The 22,540-nt window shown below is 34.4% G+C and overlaps 1 protein-coding gene across 1 annotated transcript; it reads left to right on the top strand.

Annotated features, from left to right (window-relative positions):
- Positions 1–16,902: 16,902 nt before the first annotated feature.
- Positions 16,903–17,598, top strand: LOC106778423 (midasin-like). Its single transcript, XM_014666381.1, has one exon. The coding sequence runs from the start codon at positions 16,903–16,905 to the stop codon at positions 17,596–17,598; it is 696 nt and encodes a 231-aa protein (XP_014521867.1).
- The last annotated feature ends 4,942 nt before the right edge of the window (positions 17,599–22,540 follow it).

Raw genomic sequence — 22,540 nt, 5'->3', positions numbered from 1 at the left:
GAGCTTGGGGATAGGATTCTTCACAGGCTTTTGGGGCTTATTAGGTCCATTACTAATTTGGCAACCATGGAGAATGACTTATCTGAGGTTCTTGAACAAAATAATAGACTATCTATTTGTAATGGTTGAAGTGAACTTAGCAAAGTGGCAAAGGTAGATCAAAGACCAACAAAGTGTAAAAGGTGGCTCAAAAACTAGCTGGTACATAATTCTAATAACTTCTTTCTTTAAATTTTATAGTCCTTATTTCTCCTTCAGATAAGTAAATCAGTAAGTAGGTTTTATATTGAAATCGAGAATACCTTTCTAAAAAAAATGTTCAAGGGTTGCTATGAATGTAAGTGTTAGAATTTGATTCTTACTTACAATATACCACATAACATACTTTAATTGTTTGTCTCTCTCAGCTACATACTGATTTTCATCAATTTTATTAAACATGGATTATACCCTACGCTTCTATTCATGGCTTTACTATTGGTAGTTCCATTTTTCCAGAAATAATTGTTTTTTGTTGGTGTAAAGGAATTATTGATAGTGTGCTCTGTTATGAGAAGTTTTCACTTTTTCAAACGAATTATGCTAACGCCATTTTAAAAATGCATAGATGTTCCAAACTTTTTGTGTAATCTAATGAGTTTAAATAATTTTGTTCCACACTTTTTGGTCCATCATTACTAATAATGTTTTTCATCATAAGAATCCTAGCACAAGTTTATAGCAATTCGTTTCATTTAGTTTATCATTAATATTTGGTTTCCAATTTTTTTTCCTTTATTACTAACGTTTGTCATATAAAATTTAGCGCAAAATTTGCAGTTTATAATGATTTGCTTCAAGACTCCATTATGAGATGAAAGCATTACAGATTATTGGCAGTGTGAGATTTGGAGCTTGAAGTTTCATGAAGCAATGATCTGATAGTGTGTGGTTGTATAATCTATAATGTAAATCTAATTTTAAATCAAGAATCCGAGATATCCTAATTTGTATATATGTAAGAATATGAGATATCTAAAAAATTTGTAATTCAGAATCCATTGAATCTCATCTTTAATCGCTCTTTCATACATTCATATCCTAATGGCAATGACATTACATCTTACTTCTTATCATATGACTGTATATAAATATATTGTTAATGTTATTTTACATTAAAAATTGGAATTTTAAAATAAAAATTTCAATAATTGTCGTTGCATGTTATGGTTATCTAATTCCAAAATTTATTAATGATTGTCTTACTAATGTGCATTACTTGCTAATACATGTACTTATTAGACACACAATTTCTCATGTTGCATGATACTGAACCAAAGTAATTCTTAATCTTGATCATCCAAGAATTTAACAAAAAATAATAAATTCCTAAATTGATACCATTTGATTCTTGCACTAAGAATATAACACTTAGAACAAAGAGCATCAAATTTGTTGTTATAACCTGCAGCTTTTGTCTGAATTAGCTTAATTCAGAAAAGGAAGATATTTTCCAAAAGCATTCGACATCTAAAGTCAAGATAATAGGTTTCACTATACTTTGAAGCAATAAACATAAAGTAAAAAAAGAGTTGGAGAGAACACATACCAGAAGATATATGAATGAAGAAGTTCTATATATACTCAAAGCTTACCTTCATTTGATTGCTTGCGCTCATTGCTTCAATGATCCTCTCAGCACCTAGAGCTACTTTTTGGGATGCTCGTTGTCCTCAATTTCCTCAGTTCCTACGCTTACCAAATCTTTCCTGCAATGGTCAAATCTTATTCATTTGATTGATAAGTTTGAAAATGTTCAAGTTTTTGTAGGAAATTTTCATTTGTTTGGGTTATTTTTAGAGTTTAATTCATAGCTTTTACTGCAAATTCAGTGTTACAGTTCTAGCAAGAACCTCTTTTTCCCTTTCTCTTTCTTCTTCTTTACCCATTTTCTCTGTATCCTTCTTTTCTCCTCTCTTTTATTCTTCTTTTACTTTCCTTTCTTTCTCTTCTCCTTCCCTCACAATTCTCCCCTTTTGCTTCTTTCTTTTCTTTGGAAAACCCTAGTGTGTGATAGAGAAAGAGTATTTCTGGTTTCAAAATTCTTCAATCCTCATTATATTCAACACATCTATAATGAAGGATGCTGAATTTAAACAGCATATATAATACAAAGAATGATGATGGAAAAATAACTACCCATCCAAACAAACAAGCTAACACAACAAAGAAAAACAGAATAGTCAGTGAGGCAAAACTATTTTGCAAGCTAAGATATAACAGAAAATAAAAACGATCTTTCTTACACCCTCCCTCAAGATGGATGGTGAATGTTCAACAATCCCATCTTGGACAAATTAACATGGAAAGGTCCGGGATAAAGTGGCTTAGTGAACATATCTGCCAATTGATGCGTTGAAGGAACATGAGAAATGATAATTAGGCCATCAAGAATCTTACAACAAAAAAGATGACAATCCACTTCAATGTGCTTGGTTCGTTCATGAAAAGATGGATTCTTAGCCAACTGAAGGGGAGATTGATTATCATAAAAAGTAGGAAAAGGGAGTGGAATTTGGAGACACAAGTCATTAACAATATACTTTAACCACTGCAGTTCATATGCGACAGAAGCTAGAGCTCTATATTCAGCTTTAGTACAACTCTTAGAAATGGTGGATTGCTTCTTGGATTTCCAGGAGATAAGACAATGGCCATATAACCTGTGGTGGATTTGCGAGTGATGCAACAGGTAGCCCAATCTGAATAAAAAAACTCTAATTCTGGGTGGATTAGAATAGGGATAAAACGGAACAAAACCGGGACAACATTTAAGGTATTTAAGAATCTAGAAAGGAGCATGGAGATGAGATTGTCTTGGCTTGGACATGATATGGCTAACTTGCTGAACCACAAAAGAAATGTCAGGACGGGTGTTAGTTAAGTACACCAATTTATCAATCAGTCTCTTTTAAGCAGTAGGATCTGGAACAAAATCACCTTCATCATCCTTGAGCTTAACAGTGGGATTCGTTGGAGAATTGGCAAGCTTGCAACTAGTAAGACCAAATTTTCCCAAGATTTCCAAACAATGTTTTCTTTGATTTAGCACAAGACCCTGTTGTGATCTAGCAACCTTAAACCCAAGAAAAAATTTGAGAGAGCCCAAATCTTTGATTCTGAATTTATGTTCTAAAAACTATTTTACAACAACAATGGCCTGCATGTTATCTCAAGTGAGAACTATATCATCAACATAAACCAATAAAGTAATAAAAGAATTATAAGAATGTTTGATAAACAAGAAATGATCAACTAGACTCTAAGAGAAACCATAGGAGATTAATGATGAGGTGAGCTTAGAGTTCCACTATTGAGAAGCTTGTCTAAGTCCATAGAGAGACTTATGCATTTTACAAACTAAATGAGTTTCTAGTAGAAGCATCCCGGCGAGGTTTCATTTAAACTTCTTCATCTAAATCACCATGCAAAAAAGCATTATCGACATCGAGCTAGTGTAAAAACTAGTTGTGAGAAACTTCAATGGAAAGGAGAAATCTGACGATGGTGAGCTTCACAAAAGGAGAGAAATTTTCAAAAAAATCCATTCCTTCAATTTGTGTAAATCCTTTAGGAACAAGATGTGCCTTATGTCTCTTTATGGAACATGTTGCATTCAGTTTTGTCTTGTAGACCCATTTGCAACAACCAACCTTCTTCTTTTGTGGCAATTTAACCAAGGATCGGGTTCAATTTCTCTAAAGATCCTGGATTTCCATAAGCATGGCCTGCTGTAAATGATCACGCTGACACGCCTCCTTAAAAGAAGTGGGCTCGATGATGGCAGATACAAACATGCAAAAAGAAGTGTGAGAGTCAAAACAATTGAAATATGATAAATATGATTGTAATGGATAAGGAGTACTACAGGAAGTATTAGCAGAAGAAAGAGTGGGACAGTCATAAGCAGACAAGTAAGTAGGAGGTTTCCTATGTCTAGTTGAAATTCTAGGATGTTGATCAACAGTTTGGACAACATCATTAGAATCATCATTAAATTGCATAACTGGTTCAACAACATAATTAGCAATACTTGGAGAAGTATAATCAAAATAAATATTAAAATGTGAACCAAGTATGTCAAAAGTAATTAAAGAGTCAAAGAACTGTTGAGATGTAGTAGTACCAGTGTTGTGGTGATGAGAAAGAGATGGGGAATTAGAAGTATATGGGAAATAGGACTCACACAAAATGACATGGTGAGAAAGAAAAAAATTTTGGTATGGAGATTGTATAAAGGATAACCTTTGACCCCTGGTTTGAAACCAAAAAAAATACACTTGGAGGCCCAAGTATCTAATTTTGTTCTACCAGACATTATAATGTTAGCAAAAGCTAAAATACCAAAGATTCTAAGTGTGCTAAGATCACGAAATTTTCCAAAAACATATTGACAAGGAGATTGGTTTTCAAGAAAAGGAGTAGGGAGCCTATTAATGAGGTGAAGAGCAAGTATGATAGCATATGACAAAATAATAGAAGGCAAAGCAAATTGAAAAAGTAAGGCTCAAGATACATTCAAAACATGTTGATGTTTGCGCTCAACTATCCCATTTTGTTGAGGTGTTTCAATGCATGAGGTTTCATGAAAAATTCCTTTGGAAGAAAAGAAATCAACTTTATATCAAATTGATTTTCAATGAGAGTAATGAAATTGGGAAGAACACCTTTTACCTCAGCTTTAGATTTTAAGAGATGGACTCATGTGAACCTACTAAAGTCATCAACAAGTGTTAAAAAATATCTATAACCATCAATGGAGACCGTGTGTAAGGGACCCCAAATATTAGCATGGAATAGTTTAAAGAAATGAGAGCTTTTATAGGTGCTAACAGGAAAAGGTAATTTCTTATGTTTGGTAAAGTGACAAATGTCACATGGCATACAATTTTTGTATATAATAGTAGGATGCTGAGATGATAACAACTATAAAATGGAATTGGTAGTGTGTCCTACTCTATGATGCCATAGTTCACTGTTAGTTACTACATTTACCATAGGAATATTTGAGTTGTTGATAACAGAATGTTGTAAAGCTTCGTTGGGATTCAAGTCATATGATTCTTCAAAACAACACAAGCCATCAATCTTCCTAGCTACTCTAATCATCTTGAATTGAGATTTTTGTAAGAAAAGCAATGAGAATAAAAGAATATTGTCATACAATTAATGGTGGAAACAAGCTTAGGAACATAAATGAGAGAAACAGAATATTTAGGTACAAAAAGGACATCAACAAGTAATAAGGTACCTATATGAATAGTCCGTAAAAAAGAGGCAATGACAGTAGTGTGATTATGCAGATTAATATGAATTGGTTTAATGGTTCGAAGATTATTAAGTAAAGATTTGATGGGACAGATGTGGTCAGTGGCATCACTATCAATGATTCAATGAGAAGTAAAGGATGTACTTGAATTGTGGACAAATGCATGATTCATGGAGGATGAATAATGCTTAGTGTGTTGGAGCAAGGCCAAGATCACTTGATATTGGTCTTTAGAGAAAGTGAACTGGTCATTGTTGTGATTGCCATATGTTAAAATATATGAGCTTTGTTTCTCAACACCAAGAGGGGGGGAGGGGGAGTGAATCAGTGTTTTCTAAAAATAATTGCTTTTGAAATCTTTTTCGCAAATAATATAAATCTTTAAACCTTTCTTGGACAGTAAGCAATATGCATGCAATGTAACAATATGTGTAATCAATTAGAACGTAATCGATTGATTCAAAGAGTTAAGGAGAAGAAAAATAAAAATTTGATTTTTATATTGGTTCGACCTCAATTTCCTACATCCAATGTCCTTTCAATCAACTTGAGATTGAAAGCCAATTGCACTATAGAGATATGAGTTTTTACAATAAGGGCTTTATAGCGACTAATCTGTCAAAATGTAAATCATTTCTCTAACTCACTAATCTAATATAGACAAATGCAAAAGACCTGCAGCAAGAACAATCCTCTCTTGCAGAAACCCCTTTGAGAACCCTCTTAAAGTAAAAGAACTCCGCATTCTTCTTCCTTGAAACACACATAGGTAACAACAACACAACATTTGTGAATCTTCTCTTGATCACACAAGCACCTCATTTGTGCAGAAAGATGAGCCTCTTCAAATCAGTCAACCTTGTCTCTCAAGAAATCTTCAAGAATAGTTAACCACTTCGAGTTCTTGTTTCTTGGAGCGTTTGATCACCTCTATAAAACTTCTCTAACAAAATGAATTAGATATGAAAGTGTTAATCTCAATTGTCTTACAAAAATTCAATCAATGCGTCTATATATAGTTTTAGTCAAATCTGACGCAATTTAATCGATGACTCTATTAATCTAATCGGTTACATTAAACACTTATAACAAATTTACAGTAGTCAAAGCACATAATTGAATGTTTCAATAAATGTAATTTATTCTCATTAAATGCTTAGTCAGCACATTTAAAAATATGACCGTTGAAATAGTTATGACAAGCATGAAACAGTTTTCAAATCTTAACAGACTTAATTGAATACTTAATCCATGTAATTGATTAAGCTTTAACACTTAGCATATTTTTGAAAACTTTTCTTCGCAAAATTCATCACAACACGTTTAAAAAAGATACGTGTAAATACACGAGTTTTAATCGATTTAGCAACTAATGTAATCGATTCAAAACTGGTTGTTTCGCCACAATTTAAAATTTAAGCTTTCAGATAACCTTAATTGATTATCACAACACTATAATCGATTAAGTCATACAGATATGCTTTTGTGCATGTGGTTTTTCTATTTCCAAAACATATATTGTGCATACACAGATATGATCACTTTACAAACACAATAGTATTAATGAATCAACACAGTGTATCAAATGTGACAATCACAATATATATGTGTGTATTTCACAATAAGCATACACACATATAACACATAACATAGTACACACATATGTGTTTTTATTAACAATGTGTTTTTATTAACAATGTGTTGTCATCATCAAAAACAAGCATCAAGGAGTGGGTTTAACTAACACTATGCTCCCCCTATCAGCAATCTCCCCCTTTTTTGATGATGCACAACCATGATTAATAAAAACCATGTTCTATAGTCCACAATCAAACAAATTTTCAATTTTTTTATTAACACAGTTCAATTACTTCAAATACTTCTCCCCCTTTGGGCATTAGCAAAAAAGGACATTTAGTACACTGTCTATAATATTCACATGAGTTTATCATTTTTTCCCCTTTTGTGACATGTGAACCAACATATAACAACATAAATTACTCCCTCTATCATTATGCATATTACATATGAAATCACAAATGCACAACAGACAAATGTCAGAGTATGTATCAATCAAGTATGTTCAAGCAATGTATCGACAAGTTTTAAACATATCATATCAGAACAATTTTGATACATTTTGAACTAATCAAATCAGTTTAATCACCCATACTCTCATAATAAATTCACAGCGAATTAAACACAATGAGATATAAGAGGAGTAAACAAACAACAAGTCATAGTTTAAAGTACAGAAATCAGAAGTTTAGAAACTTCAAATCAAATGACCAATCACAATCGATTAAAACTTCTTCTTAATTGATTCCATGCTGCAGACTAATGTCAATTGCTCATCTCAGCTCACCCAACAATCAATAATCCTGCATAACCTTTCAAACTCATCTAGATCGAGCATTTTAGTCTTTACGCAGTACAATAATCATTATCATAGTTTAAGTATGATAATGGAATGACAGGATGTAACAATTAAATGCTCAAATCGCATACATACAAGTGATTTAATCGATTTGTGCTATTTTACAATACTATGATCCAGAATTCCTAATTCATTCCTAATTGTATAAAATCTTTCCTTGTTCAAAGGTTTTGTGAAAATGCCAACCCATTGATACAAGGTATCTACATATTCAATTTTAATATTACCCTTAAGGATGTGATCTCTTATGAAATGATGCCTTATTTCAATGTGCTTAGTCTTAGAATGAAGAACAAGATTCTTGGTCAAGTTTATTTCACTAGTATTATTACATTTTAGAGGAATATGATCTAAGGATATACCATAGTTTTCTAGTTGGCTCTTGATCCAAAGAGACTGAGCACAACAACTTCCGGCTGCAATGTACTCGGCTTCTATGGTAGATAATGTCACACAAGCTTGTTTATTTGAATGCCAAGATACTAGAGAACATCCTAGCAAATGACATGTACCACTAATGTTTTTTCTGTCTAATTTACAACCACCAAAATCTGAATCACTGTATCCTTCCAGAAAAATGTTTGATCTCCAAGACTTTTGGTTCCTTTTAGATACTTTAAAATTCTTTTCATAGCAGTTAAATGTGATTCTTTTGGTTGTGATTGAAATCTAGCACAAAGACAAACACTATGCATGATATCTGGCCTACTAGCAGTTAAGTATAACAAAGATCCGATCATACCTCTATAAAGTTTCTGATCTACAGCCTTGCCTTTTTCATCAAGGTCAAGATAACAATTTGTTGCAATAGGTGTGGCATCTTCCTTGTAGTCTTGCATATTGTACTTTTTCAAAAAATATGTGCAATATTTGGATTGATAAATAAAGATGCCACTATCAACCTGTTTTTACTTGAAGTCCCAGAAAATAAGTGAGTTCTCCCATCATGGACATTTCAAACTCATCCTGCATTGTCTTAGAAAATTCTTTGCATAAAACAGGATTAGTTGAACCAAATATGATATCATCAATATAAATTTGTACAAACAATCTATCATTTTTGGTTTTTTTGATGAAAAGTGTTAAATCAACTTTACCCCTTGTACATCCTTTCTTGATAAGGAATTCACTTAAATGTTCATACTAAGATCTTGGTGTCTGCTTCAGTCCATACAGAGCCTTTTTCTGTTTGAAGACATCATATGGATACTCATAATCTTCAAAGCCTGGTGGCTGTTCAACGTAGACTTCTTCCTTAATATACCCGTTTAAAAATCAACTTTCTACGTCCATCTGGTACAATTTAAATTTCATTACAAAAGCAATGGCTAGCAGAATCCTTATTGCTTTCAATCTGGCCAATAGAGCATAAGTCTCGTCATAATTGATTCTCTCTTCTTGACTATAGCCCTTTGCAACTAATCTGGCCTTATTTCTTATGATTTCTCTTGAATCATCCATTTTGTTTCTGAATACCCACTTTGTGCCTATCACTTGCTAAGTTCCTGCTCTTGGAACCAGTTCCCACAAGTTGTTTCTTTTAAACGGATTTAACTCTTCTTGCATAGCCATCATCTAGTTTTCATCAGTAAGTGCAGCTTCAATATTCTTGGGTTCAATCTTAGAAACATGTGCAACATTCATACAAAATTGATTAAGCTACCACCTAGTAGAAACTCCTCTCATGATGACTCCAATGATATTTCTAGCTGATGCATTTCTTGGTGTCTTCCACTCCTTAATTGATTCTGCTCTGGGAGGATCATCTGTATTCTTAGAAGTTTCCTCTTCCTGAATTTCTTTGTTTTCCTCTTCCTCTCTTGTAGAATCACCTGCACTTATAGACTTTCTGGAATGCATTTAATTAGTAGTAGTGTTAATATATTCATCAAATGCTACATGTACAATTTCCTCAACACACATAGTTCTTTTATTATATACCTTGTAAGCTTTACTTGTAAGTGAGTAACCAATAAAGATAGCCCCATAGCTTTAGAATTGAACTTGCCTAGGCTTTCCTTACCATTATTAAGAACAAAACACTAACATCCAAAAATCCTCATGTGTATATGTTTGGCTTCCTACCCTTGAACAACTCATAGGGAGTTAGTTTCAGCATTGATCTTATCACAGTTCTGTTAAGTACATAGCATGCTTACAGCAACCGCCTAAAAGTATTTTGGTAAGTATCTCTTTTTAAGCATAGTTCTTACCAACTCTTCCAATGCTCTATTCTTTCTTTCCACAACTCCATTCTGTTGAGGGGTTCTTGGTGCAGAAAAGTTATGAGAGATTCCCATTTTCGCACAGTAGTCATCAAACACCTCATTTTGGAATTCTTTGCCATGATCACTTCTTACGGGTTTTATCCCGAGTTCCTTTTCATTTTGTATCACAACAACAAATTTCTTGAACACCTAGGAAGTTTCACTTTTACCAGAAATAAAGAAGGTCCAGGTATAACGAGAATAATCATCAACAATTACCAAACCATACAAATTTCCTCCAAGACTCCTGACTCTTGAGGGACCGAACAAGTCCATATGTAATAATTCAAGGAGTCTAGTAGTAGACACCTCTCTTTTATTTTTAAAAGGCACTCTTGTTTGTTTCTCTTTTTGACAGGCTTCACATAATCTTTCAAAGGCATAACGTATATTTGGAAGACCGATAACAAGATCCTTAGACACAAGTTTGTTTAATTGACCCTTATTTATGTTAGATAATCTTTTGTGCCATAACCAGGCATCATCTTCTTTAGACATGAGACATGCAATAGACTTGAATGATGTTTTTCGAAAGTCAATTATATATATATATATATATATACATATATATCTATATAATATACATATATATCTATATACATATATATCTATATATATATATTATATATATATATATATATATATATATATATATATATATATATATATATATATATATATATATATATATATATATGTATGTATATGTTGTTGTATCTCTTTCCTATTAATAAGAACTCATATGTTGAACCATTGCTTATCAGACAGTAGTTTGGTTCAAATGTTATCTTAAGTCTTTTTCACACAATTAGTTAATACTAAGCAGATTATGTTTCAAACTTTCAACAAGCAATATTATCAATTTCGTATGCAGAAGGTGTTTGAATTTTACCAATACCGATGATTTTACCCATGTTATTATCACCATAAGTAACATGACCTGTAGTCCTGTGAGAGATTTGAATTTTGTTGGACTCCTAGCATGTGCCTTGAACATCCGCTATCCAGATACCACATGAATCCCATTGCTTCTTGTTCCAGGGACGCTTTTGTTGTTTCTGACTTAGCCATCATGATAAGATCAGTCCCTGATAGATTCTCTTGCTTCATCTTCTTTTCATCATCATTTTGATGCTCGTCAGCTTTCTTCTTGTTGACAAATCTAATAAATCTTTTAGCCTACAGGTTCACCCTTTCAACTCAGGATTCCAGTCTATTTAGATCATCTTTTCTGTTTCGCAATAAATTTGCTTCAAATGACTCATTAAAAGCATTAGTGATTTAATTGCACTTATCATTAAAAGTAACATGCACACACTCAACAATAGATTCACTCTTCCTTAGTGTTTGAGAAACAGAAGCCATCTCAAGATCAAACAAATCGATTAGACAAAAAGGTTAATGGATTTGTTTTTCAAATAAATTTTGAAAACCAGCTCTGGTGCCAATTATTAAAATAGATGAGCTTTGTTTCTTAACACCAAGAGGGGAGTGAATTGGTGTTTTATAAAAATAATCACTTTTGAAATGTTTTTCGCAAATAGTATGAATCTTTAAACCTTTCTTTGACAGTGAGCAAAATGCATGCAATGTAACAATATGCATAATCAATTAAAGACATAACACAATTAATTAATTCAAAGAGTTAGGGAGAAGAAAAATCAAACTCTGATTTTTATACAAGTTCTGCCTCAATTGCCTACATCCAGTGTCCTTTCAATCAATTCGATATTGAAAGTTAATTTCACTATAGAGATATGAGTTCTTACAACAAGAGTTTTATAGCGACCAATATGTCAAAATGTAAATGACCTCTCTAACTCACTAATCTAATATAGCCAAATACAAAAGACATGTAGCAAGAACAATCCTCTCCTATAGTAACCCCTTTAAGAACCCTCTCCAAGTACAAGACAACATTTGTGAATCTTCTCCTGATCACGCAACAAGCACCTCAATTGTGCAGAAAGATCAGCCTTTTCAAATCAGTTAAGCTTGTCTCTCAAGAAATCTTCAAGAATAGTAAACCACTTCTAGTTCTTTTTTCTTGGAGCGTTTGATCACCTATGTAAAAATTCTCTAACAAAATGAATCAGATATGAAAGTGTTAATCTCAATTGTCTTACAGAAATTTAATCAATGCGTCTATATATAATTTTACTCAAATCTGACCAATTTAGTCGATTACTCTATTAATCTAATCGGTTACATTAAACACTTGTAACAGATTATCAGCAGTCAAAACACATAATTGAATGTTCAATAAATGTAATCGATTCTCAAAAGCATATTTAAAAATATGACCATTGAAAAAAATATGAAAAGCATGAAATAGTTTTTAAATCTTAACAAACTTAATTAAATACATAATCCATGTAATCGATTAAGCTTCAACACTTTTGAAAACTAGTTTCCAAAATCCATCACAACACGTTTGAAAAAGATATGTGCAAACACACGAGTTTTAATCAATTTACCAACTAATGTAATCGATTCAAAACTAGTTGTTTTGCCACAGTTTAAAACTCAAGCTGTCTGATGACCTTAATTGATTATCACAACATTGTAATCGATTAAGTCATACAAATATACTTTTGTGCATGTGGTTTTTCTATTTCCAAAACATATATTGTGCATACACAAATATGATAACTTTATAAAAATAGTAGTATTCATCAATCAACACAATGTATCAAATGTGACAATTACAACATATATGTGCATATTTCACAATAAGCATAACCACATGTAACACATAACACAGTACACACATATGTGTTTTCATTAACAATGTGTTGTCATCACAAAAAACAAGCATCAGGGAGTCGATTTAGCTAACATTGTGCTCCCCCTATCAACACCATCCAAATTGGATTGCTAAGGAGAAGCAAAGGAATACATTCAACCAAACTGGCAGAAGCTTTGTTGTTGGTTTTAGTCTTTTTATAACAAGTAGTAAAACCAATACGAAAGTAGCAAGTCTCTATTGTGTGATTGGTTTTCTTACGTTGTTCTTGGAATTTGTTGTTCTTGCAATAGATCCAACTAGCATTAGAATTGGTCTTGTTGGAGGAGTGGAAACATGGTTGATCTTTGGATAGAGTAGCAAAAGCCAAAGAATCACGATCATGCTAAAGAACCATAGAAAAAGCCTTGACAATCGAAGGCGCAAGATCCAACATCATTATTTGAGAACCAACTTGCGCATAACTCACATTAAGGCCGCGAAGAAAGAGAATCACATAATCATCTCGCATTCTTTGTGAAGTTTAGAAAGAAGACCACACGCACAGGGTGTCAAACAGGTGCAAGTCAAAACACACTAATAAAGCTCCAGTTCTTTCCACGAGATTTTTCAGTTGGGTATAGTATTTAGAAACACTGAATTCACCTTGATGATATGCAAGAATCTGATCCTGAAGATAAAAAATCCTAAATTTATCACCATAAGAGGAGCGATCATTGAGATCCTGCTAAATTTTTGATGTTGTGTCCATCCACATCACTAATTACTTGATCGGATGACATTACCATCCGATTAGATCTTTGCCAAGCCTCGTGCAGTGGATTTGTAGTAGGCGAAAAGGGAAGAGTTCCATGAATGAATCGCTCCTTGTTTTTGGTTTCAAGTGCTACTAGCATGTTTCTCTCCCATTGGATGAAATTGCTCTCCCATTGAGATCCTGCCAAATTTTTGATGTTGTGTCCATCCACATCACTAATTACTTGATCAGATGATATTACCATCCGATTGGATCTTCGCCAAGCCTCGTGTAGTGGATTTGTAGTAGGTGAAAAAGGAAGAGTTCCATGAATGAATCACTCCTTGTTTTTGGTTTCAAGTGCTACTACCATGATTCTCTCCCATTGGTGGAAATTGCTCTCTACGAGAAGAGGCGAAACAAGCAACAATGTTGGATTCTCTCCAGGATGCAGGTAGAGCGGATTAGCCAGATTCACCAAATGATTCGGTGTTTGTGAAGTATTCTGGTTGATGGAAGTCAAGGTCAAGTATTAAGGAAGAAGAGGAAAGTGTTAAGTGGAAGATATGTGAGGTTTCAACTCTGATACAATGATAAAGAAAGCAAAGAGTACTTCTGGTTTCAAAATTATTAAATCCTCATTATATTCAACACATCTATAATAAGAAAAGGATGTTGAATTATACAACATATTCAATACAAAGAATGATGATGCAAACATAACTACCCATCCTAACAAACTAGCTAACACAACAAAGAAAAAAAGAACAGGCAGTGAGGCAAAAGTATATTGCCAACTAAGATATAATAGAAAATAGAAACGATATAGTAGGAGGAAACCCATTCCTCCCCGTGGAAATACGTTTCCATTCGTGGGTGCAACGACAATGACATTCTCTTCGTGACAACTGAGTTGCGACTTCTTCACAGTGAGTTTCCGGTGACTCTGACACAACGTTCTTCATGATCATTTTGGGGTTCCAAAAAGAAGGGCATTATCGACGGTCGTAGTCCGTCGGAAATAGCCAAAAAGTCGTCAGTAATGTCTATTATTGACGGATCAGCGACGACTAGTTTGCCCTCGGTAAATCCTTTGTCGCTAACCATTGCAGACGAATTTTGACCTTCGGTAATTACCGACGGCCAAAAAGCTTTTGTAAGAACCCAGCAGGATTAAATTATAAAGAATCATTGAACTACATTTAAAGTCATTAGCAAATTGTAATATAGCTGGTAATGCGATGAACTCTGTAATTTCCTTTCAAGTTAAATAATTTTCTGGAACATATCTCTTGAAGAAGGTACTAATGAATGTAATCTTTCGTCATTCAACAAAGAACAAAGTATGATTCTTAAATTCCAATACATATATCTCTAGAAGAAAAAAAGGCTACAAATTATAAAATCTAATGGTAAATAGAAAGCTCTTATGAATCGTCATTTACATTCTCGGCAATCTTAAAAAGAAATTCGACAAAGAATGCATAAGAAAACAAAAAGACTTCAATCTGGTGAAACTGAGTGAGAATACCAAACAGGGATTGTCTAACTTGGCAAACTTGACGCTGGTTATGTATGGGCTGCATTAAATGGAACAATTGACAATGTTTGTGGAACTATAAAACTAGTAGCAATCACATTCCCCTTGCTCCATAAAAGTGGTATATAACATAGTCCGTAGATAAAACTAAAAGTTCTTTTTTTTCAGCGTCATTTTCAATAAACAGGTTATATAAAACGAGGGAAGAAAAAAGAAAGAAAAGGCTTGATTACTTGGAAATGTAGCTCCTCCAACAGGGTCTGTTTGGAAGTTAGGAGGTAGAGAAAGCACCTCTGATCTTTTCAAATAAGCCAATACTTCTAGAACAATAGCTATAGTAACCATAATACCAAAAAGGAACCCATAACCTATCTTCCAATCACTTCTTGTTGGTGTGTACTATGAAGGAACCGAAGTTTGTAATAAGAGGGATTAACAAAGTTAAGGAAATAAAAAACCAGTATATATAAATGGGACACTCGAATAAATAAAATCAAAAATAAATATTTATTCTTTTATGAAAATCTGCAAAGATTTAACTATTAACCTTATATATGAAATAAATTTAAGTATTAGCAATATATAAATAAAATAACTATGAAATAACAGTACAGTAAAATACCTTGTTGTAATTATAATTAATAAAAAAATGATATTTGGATTCCTTTAGCAAAGGGAAAACAAAATTACAACTGCAAAGAACACAAAACACAACATGATAAATTTGGAATTTAATAAAGGTTTAAACCCTTTAGTTGTTCGTATTTTTGGGGCACTTCCCATTTTGATCCCTTTCTTATTAAAATCTCCAATTGGGTCTTTATAAGTGCTAATTTCAATCAATTAAGCCATTTTCGTTAAATTTAGTTAACGGAGTTAACTTTTTGTACAACAGGGAGGATGAGTTGTTCATTTCTGTAAATGTGGCATTTTTAGTGTTGAAACATGGCATGAATTAGAGATTAAACGTGGAATTACTTAAAATGTATTAATTTCAAATAAGGGAATTCTGAAATATGATTTCGGGATTTAGGGTTCAATGAAATTGAATTTGGGATTCAATTTCGAGTAAAAATCTGAGAGGATAGTGCATTGGAAGCTTGCGCGAAGTCATTAGAAGAGAGGATAGAGACTTCATTAGGGCTTTAGAGTTTCTTCATTGGAGTTTGTACGTCAATCGCGAAGTCGTTCTACGTGTGCGTCAAGTGCTTTGAGCTGTTCGAGTGGAAGTTGGTGGAAGGTTAGTATGAATTTAATATTGTGTTGTTTTTGTTGTTATCTGGGGATGCTTTTTTCATTGTGGGGTTGGGTTGTCTAAAGATATGGTGTTTCCATAATGTGGTTGTGGTCCCCTATGTCCCCCATAGTTACAGCTCTTTTGTTGTGTCATTATCATATTTATAAGCGGTGTTTTTTGTCGTTTTAGGCTTATTTGTAGGTGTAGAATATTGTTGTGTGTGATGGACGATATAGATGTTGTTATTCACCATGGGGGTAAGTTTTTCAATGACAGGTGCCTGAAGTATGAAGGGAAAAGTGATACAATGCTTTTTTATCCTGACGTGTGGAGTTATTTTGTTGTAGTAAGTGTAGTAAAAAGTCTTGGGTACGATGGTTTTAAGGAATTGTGGTTTTCTTTTGGATGTGGTCGTGTATTGGATGATAGGCTAGAACTATTGTCTGATAACGTAGGTGCCATGCATATGGTTAATTTAGCTCAGTTAAATGGACAAGTTCATTTATATGTTGTGCACACTATATCTGAAGCTGAAGTGATTCACATGATTGAATACAACGTTGATGAAGGAGTTGAAGAAGTTGCACATTAGGTGAATGAGGGTGGTGAGGGTGCAGAAGTTGTTGAGGGTATGTATGATGGTGTGAGGCAACAGTTGGATGAGGGGGTAGGTGCTCATGGTCAGAGGGTAGAAGTTGTTGTTGGTGAGGCTGAGATGACAGAAGCATATGAAAATGAGGGTGAGAGGAAAGAAGCACAAGAAGTTGAAGTTGACGGTGAGAGGATAGATATTGAGGGAGGTCATGCTGAGAGGACAGAAGCAGATCAAGTGCAGGAAGAGAGGATAAAGGTTGAGGAAGCTGAGGTTGAGGAAACTGATGCTGAGAAAGTAGAGGTTGAGGAAGCTCATGCTGAGAGGACAAAAGCAGATGAAGTGAATGAAGAGGGTGAGGGTAATAGGATAGAGGTTCAGGAAGGTCCTGTTGAGGCTGAGAGGATAGAAGCACAAAAGGGTGCACAAGAGGGTGAGGGTGATAAGTTAGATGGTGAGGGTGATAGGTTAGATGGTGAGGCTTACACAATAGAAGTAGAAGACTTGGAGGATATAGAAGTTGAAGTCCGTGATTGGAGTACATCACGTGATGGTGATGATGGTGAGATGAATAGTGATGATGGGTTAGTAGACATAAATGTGCAGTGTGATGTAAGTGAAAGTTTTACTAATTTGGAGGTTGAGGTTGAACCTTTTTCACCTGGGTATGAGTCAGATATGGAAGAAGATGAGATTAATGATTTGAGTTGGTTCAATGATGAATTGGAATTCTGAGGACTTAACTTCGCCTGACATAAGTTATGAAGAAAGTGAAGATGAAGAGGGGTATCAACATTTTTCTACCTTTACTATGCCAAAAAAGATGCTTGATTTCAATTGGGAAGTGGGAACATATTTCGTGGATAAACAAAACATTCTTGATGCCATCAAAACTTATGCAGTAGAGAATGGGAAAAATTTAAAACTTGTTAAAAATGATAAAAAAAGAATAAGGGTTAAATGTTTGGGATCAAAAGGAGAATGTCAGTGGGTGGCATATATTTTGGTTTCATGGGTGCAGTGAAGTCATGGCAAAGGAGGACTATGGTTGAGAGGCATACATTCAGTAGGGAACACAAGTTGCGGCTATTCAATGCAAAATAGCTTAGTAGAAAACTGGAAAAAACAATAAGAGAGAATCTTAATGTAAAGAGAGTTGATATTAGAGATAAATTTACTAGGAAATGGAACATAGCAATATCTAAGAATATGGCTTACAGGGCCAAAGCCTATGCATTAGATGAAGTGGCAGGGTCCTTCATTAAGCAATATAGTAGAATTTATGATTATGCTCATGAGTTATTAGCAAGAAACCATGGGTCCACAATCAAGGTGAAAGTTGATCCATATGATGGGAAACCAATCTTCAAGAGGTTTTACGCATGCCTAAAGGCATGCAAAGACAACTTTGTCTCATGCAGGCCAATCATTGGCCTTGATGGAGCCTTTTTGAAAGGCAGACATCGTGGTGAGCTATTAACTACTGTGGCTCGAGATGCAAATGACCAAATGTTGCCACTAGCAAATGCAATAGTAGAAGTTGAGAACAAGGAGACTTGGACATGGTTTATGGAGTTATTGATTGAAGACCTGGGTGGACTTAAAGGTGTGTTCTTCACTTACAATCATATCAGATCAACAAAAGGTAAATTCCATTATAGTTATTCTCTTCTATCTTATACAAATGACTTTAAATCAATATCATGTAAGTTTTTTATGACTCATTTAAAGGGTTTGTTACAAGCTGTACAAGATGTTGTTCCTGAAGTTGCACAAAGATTTTGTGTAAGGCATTTATATGCCAACTTCAAGAAGAAATTTCCTAGAAAGAATCTGAAAAAGCTTATGTGGAGGGAATCTTTAGTAACCCACACACAACAACGGGAGAATGTGATGAGAAGTATCAAAGAAGTGAACCAAGATGTTTTTTGACACCTGATAGCTATTCCTCCAAGGTAGATGTTTTTCGACACATGCTTCCCATTATTCCACTTTTTATTAACTTATGCAGTGCATGTAAATGATGTGGCAGTGAAACAATATTGAGTTGTTGCTTCTTGATGATTGTTCTGTTGTGCAATATTCATACTCCTTGTTTGCTAAACAAGATGTTGTTACTTTCTGATTATACATGATATATTTCTTGTATGACATACATGTTTATTGCAGGTTTCGGTATAGATCAAGGTTCACAAGCACAACTCAATATGATACTTTGGTAAATAACATGCCAGAAGCATTTAATAGTGTTCTGGTCAATACAAGGACAAAACCAATTATTACAATGTTGGAGGAAATCAAACTATACTTCATGAAGAGATGGGCAATTAATAGGTCAAGGGTAACGTCATTTAAGTCATCAATTTGCCCAAAAATACTGAGTAGACTACAAAAGGAGGCACTACTAACAAAGAATTGGATTCTCAAGTACCCAAGAATTATGTCTATATCTTTGTTTATGTTATCCCACCTATTATATAACTAATGTTAGCTTATGTTCACAGCTGGTCTGCAATAGGCTATTTGAAGTCAGACATTGTGGTGGATATAGATCAATATTCATGCTCTTGTAGGAAATGGAGCATCTTAGGAATACCTTGTGTACATGCATTGGCTGCAATGAGATTACTCAACATAGATGCAAAACAATACATACCTGCATGCTTTAAAAAGTCAGCGTATGAAGAAATTTATTCCTCCATTATATATCCCATTAATGGAAACAATCTTTGGGAGGTAACCCAATTTCTAGATGTCATGCCTCCATCAAAAAGACATATGTGTTGAGACTTTGGCAAGTGCACCAAATCGCTCAAGTAGTAAAACCGGTAAGACCGGATATCGTTTCCCAAGAGACTCGGTCACTACTTTACTATCGTATAATTGCTAACTAATTTAAGCTAAAGAATGATTTCATTTGAGTGTGAAATTGTGCGATGAAAGTAAAAGTCATCATAAGTAAAGGTTTGAACTACTTCAGGCCAAAACACGTGAAAATGAGATGATTGATGAATATGTGGAATGAATATGTTGGAGTGAATATGTTGGAGAATGATTTCAACTTATACAATCCTATGCAAATGCACCCAACCACTCTTGTTCATTAACTTGTTCTTGTCAACTAGCTAAGTTACTTAAACCCAACCCTTTGGTGAGAAAGCCTAGGTTCACTTGTAAAATCTCAATCCCTTGGCAACCCAACAAGTTCACCCACATTAAGAAAAGAAGTTTAAGACAACCAAAGGTCCTAACTCTTTCCCTAGACACTATTTCATTTAGGTGTTTATCTTCATTTCAAGATTCACAAAATATTTCCCAATACTAAGTAAACCCTAACATCATGCCATGGTTGATCAAGTCATAACAAGCTTTAAGCACAAAATTAAACACTAACAAGTAACGAGAGAAGCATATTTTCATTTAGAACAAGTGCATTTACAAATGGTTTATATAGTTTACATCATTCCCCAACACTAAGGCTTAACAATGCACAACATAGTGGGAACACAGCAAAGACAAACAAATAAGAACATAATAAAGCGAAAACAGAGCACAACATTGATGGAAGAGGAGTGTTGTGTGTGCAGGTGGCGCCTGGGCGCCCTTCAGGAGGCGCTAGGTGCGAAATGCTGCGCTTGTGAGTGGCGCCTGGGCGCCCTATAGGGGGTGCCTGGGCGCGAATTGTGTAGACATGTGGCACATGGTTGTGATAGTGAAGTTTGGTGCCTATCCAAGATGAAATCCTCACACAGTTCAGCTTCAGAGAACATACAAAGATATCATTCAAGGTCAAAGCATGACAATGTACATCCCTAAACCGAAAACATGTGGTCAATAACCAACAACTCACCAATATGTTTCAACTACTGCGATGCAAAACAAAATCATGGATATTGAGACAAAATTACAAGAATATTGACAGCAAAGTCAGCAGCAGACTTTCACAGTCGGGCCAATTAACATAATGAAACTGGACAGTATGCACAACAAAGTACAAAGCACCACAAATGATACAACAAAGGGAATCACAGACAAATGCATATGAAGCTAGAAATTGGACTACTTGAGTTGGAAGCTGAAAGTCAGAGTGAGAAGGGCATGAGACTAGGTGCTGCAGCAGCAGAGATGGAGATGCTCTGTGAGGTTTGTGTGAGGAGCTAGTGCAATGGGTAAGAGTGTGTGATGAGTCGATATTTTCTTGACTTTACTTAGTTTATTGTGCTAGAATTAATTAGGGAATTGTGCTTAATTTTCTGGTATTTTCCCGTTTTTCCTAAATATGCTTAATTTGACCGGATATTCTAATTTTAATTAATTTGAATTTTCTGAGCTAATTATTTGCATTATTATTTGTAGGGAGAATTTTGGAAACACAATTTGGGACATTTGGAGGAGACAAAATAATTCAAGACTCTCCACTTGGACATTTCAAATTTAATTATATTGTAACTTAGTAGTAAAGAATGTTTTTAATTAAACTTGTGCACAATTGGGTCAATGTTGAAAAATTTATGATGGGCCCAAATAGTAGGACACATGGCACCTAGGGTTGGGTGGACCCCACTCTAATTTTTAGGACACTTGGCCCTAGGGATTAGAACCCCTTGCAGCCATTACAGGGAATTTTTTACATAAGCTCTAGGCAAATTGAGAATTGGGGGTGGCTACAACGTATTATTGAAATCATGATGTTGTTTGATTTTGGTTGAGAAAAATGAAAGGAGCTGCAGCTGCCGTCACGGGTTTTGGCATATTGGTTGAATAAAAATGTTTACTTTCTTTTTTCCTTTCATTTTTGGTGCAAAGTCTTTAGATCTATTTTGAGTTTGTCTTTGTATTCACGATGCTGACACTTCTTTGAATATTAAAGCACAATTTCTTTTCCTTTTGATGCATTGATAGATGTATTTCTCATGGTGTTACTTCTTGTTTGGATGACCTGGACGGTGTCAGCATCAAGGTTTCTTCAATTTTCTCTTAAAAAGATTAGTAAACAAAAGGAGAAGGGTACAACACTTCTCGGCTAATGGAAAGGGCATTGAACTTTGGGAATGAAAAGAATTTTCGGTTGACTCTCGGTTATTGGATGGTGTGTGCTTCCAGCCACCATTTGGTTTCTTTTTCTTTGAATGTTTCAGGGGATGAGCTCTTGAATGCATTTCACGCTATTTGAGGAGCAATTTATTACATTGGATTTTATATCCCAGCAGCCACACCAAACTTTTAGTCTTTCAATTGCATCTTTAAATAGTCATTGTCACACCTTTTTGCTAAGCTTTCTTTCTTTGAACTTGGTTTATATTTGAATGAGTAATGGCATTGATGGTGATGGGACGGTTGGAAACTTATAATTGCTAGCATTTCTTTTGTTTTCTTGAATTGAAAAATAGATTAGGTTGGTCATAGCTGCAGCTGGAGAGAATTTGCATTTCCTTAGCTTTCATTAATAGAATTAGAATTAGGATAAATGGAAGTAGGATGGGACGTTTTGGTAGCTTAGGTGTAGTTAGCTTGCTTTTATTTTATTTAATTAAGGAGTGAAGAAGGGCATTGAATCCCCTTTGGGTGCCATGGTCATGCTGCAAGGAAAGTGAAGTTTGTTCACCAATTTAATTGCTCTTATAAAAAATAGAGGTGCACGGTCCTTGGTTTATTGGAGAGCCATGGAAGTTTAATT

Source organism: Vigna radiata, unplaced genomic scaffold, assembly GCF_000741045.1.
Source record: "Vigna radiata var. radiata cultivar VC1973A unplaced genomic scaffold, Vradiata_ver6 scaffold_337, whole genome shotgun sequence".
In the NCBI taxonomy this organism is placed as follows: Eukaryota; Viridiplantae; Streptophyta; class Magnoliopsida; order Fabales; family Fabaceae; genus Vigna; species Vigna radiata.
Note: the sequence above shows the minus strand (reverse complement) of the source record. Positions and strands in the feature narration are given on the sequence as shown.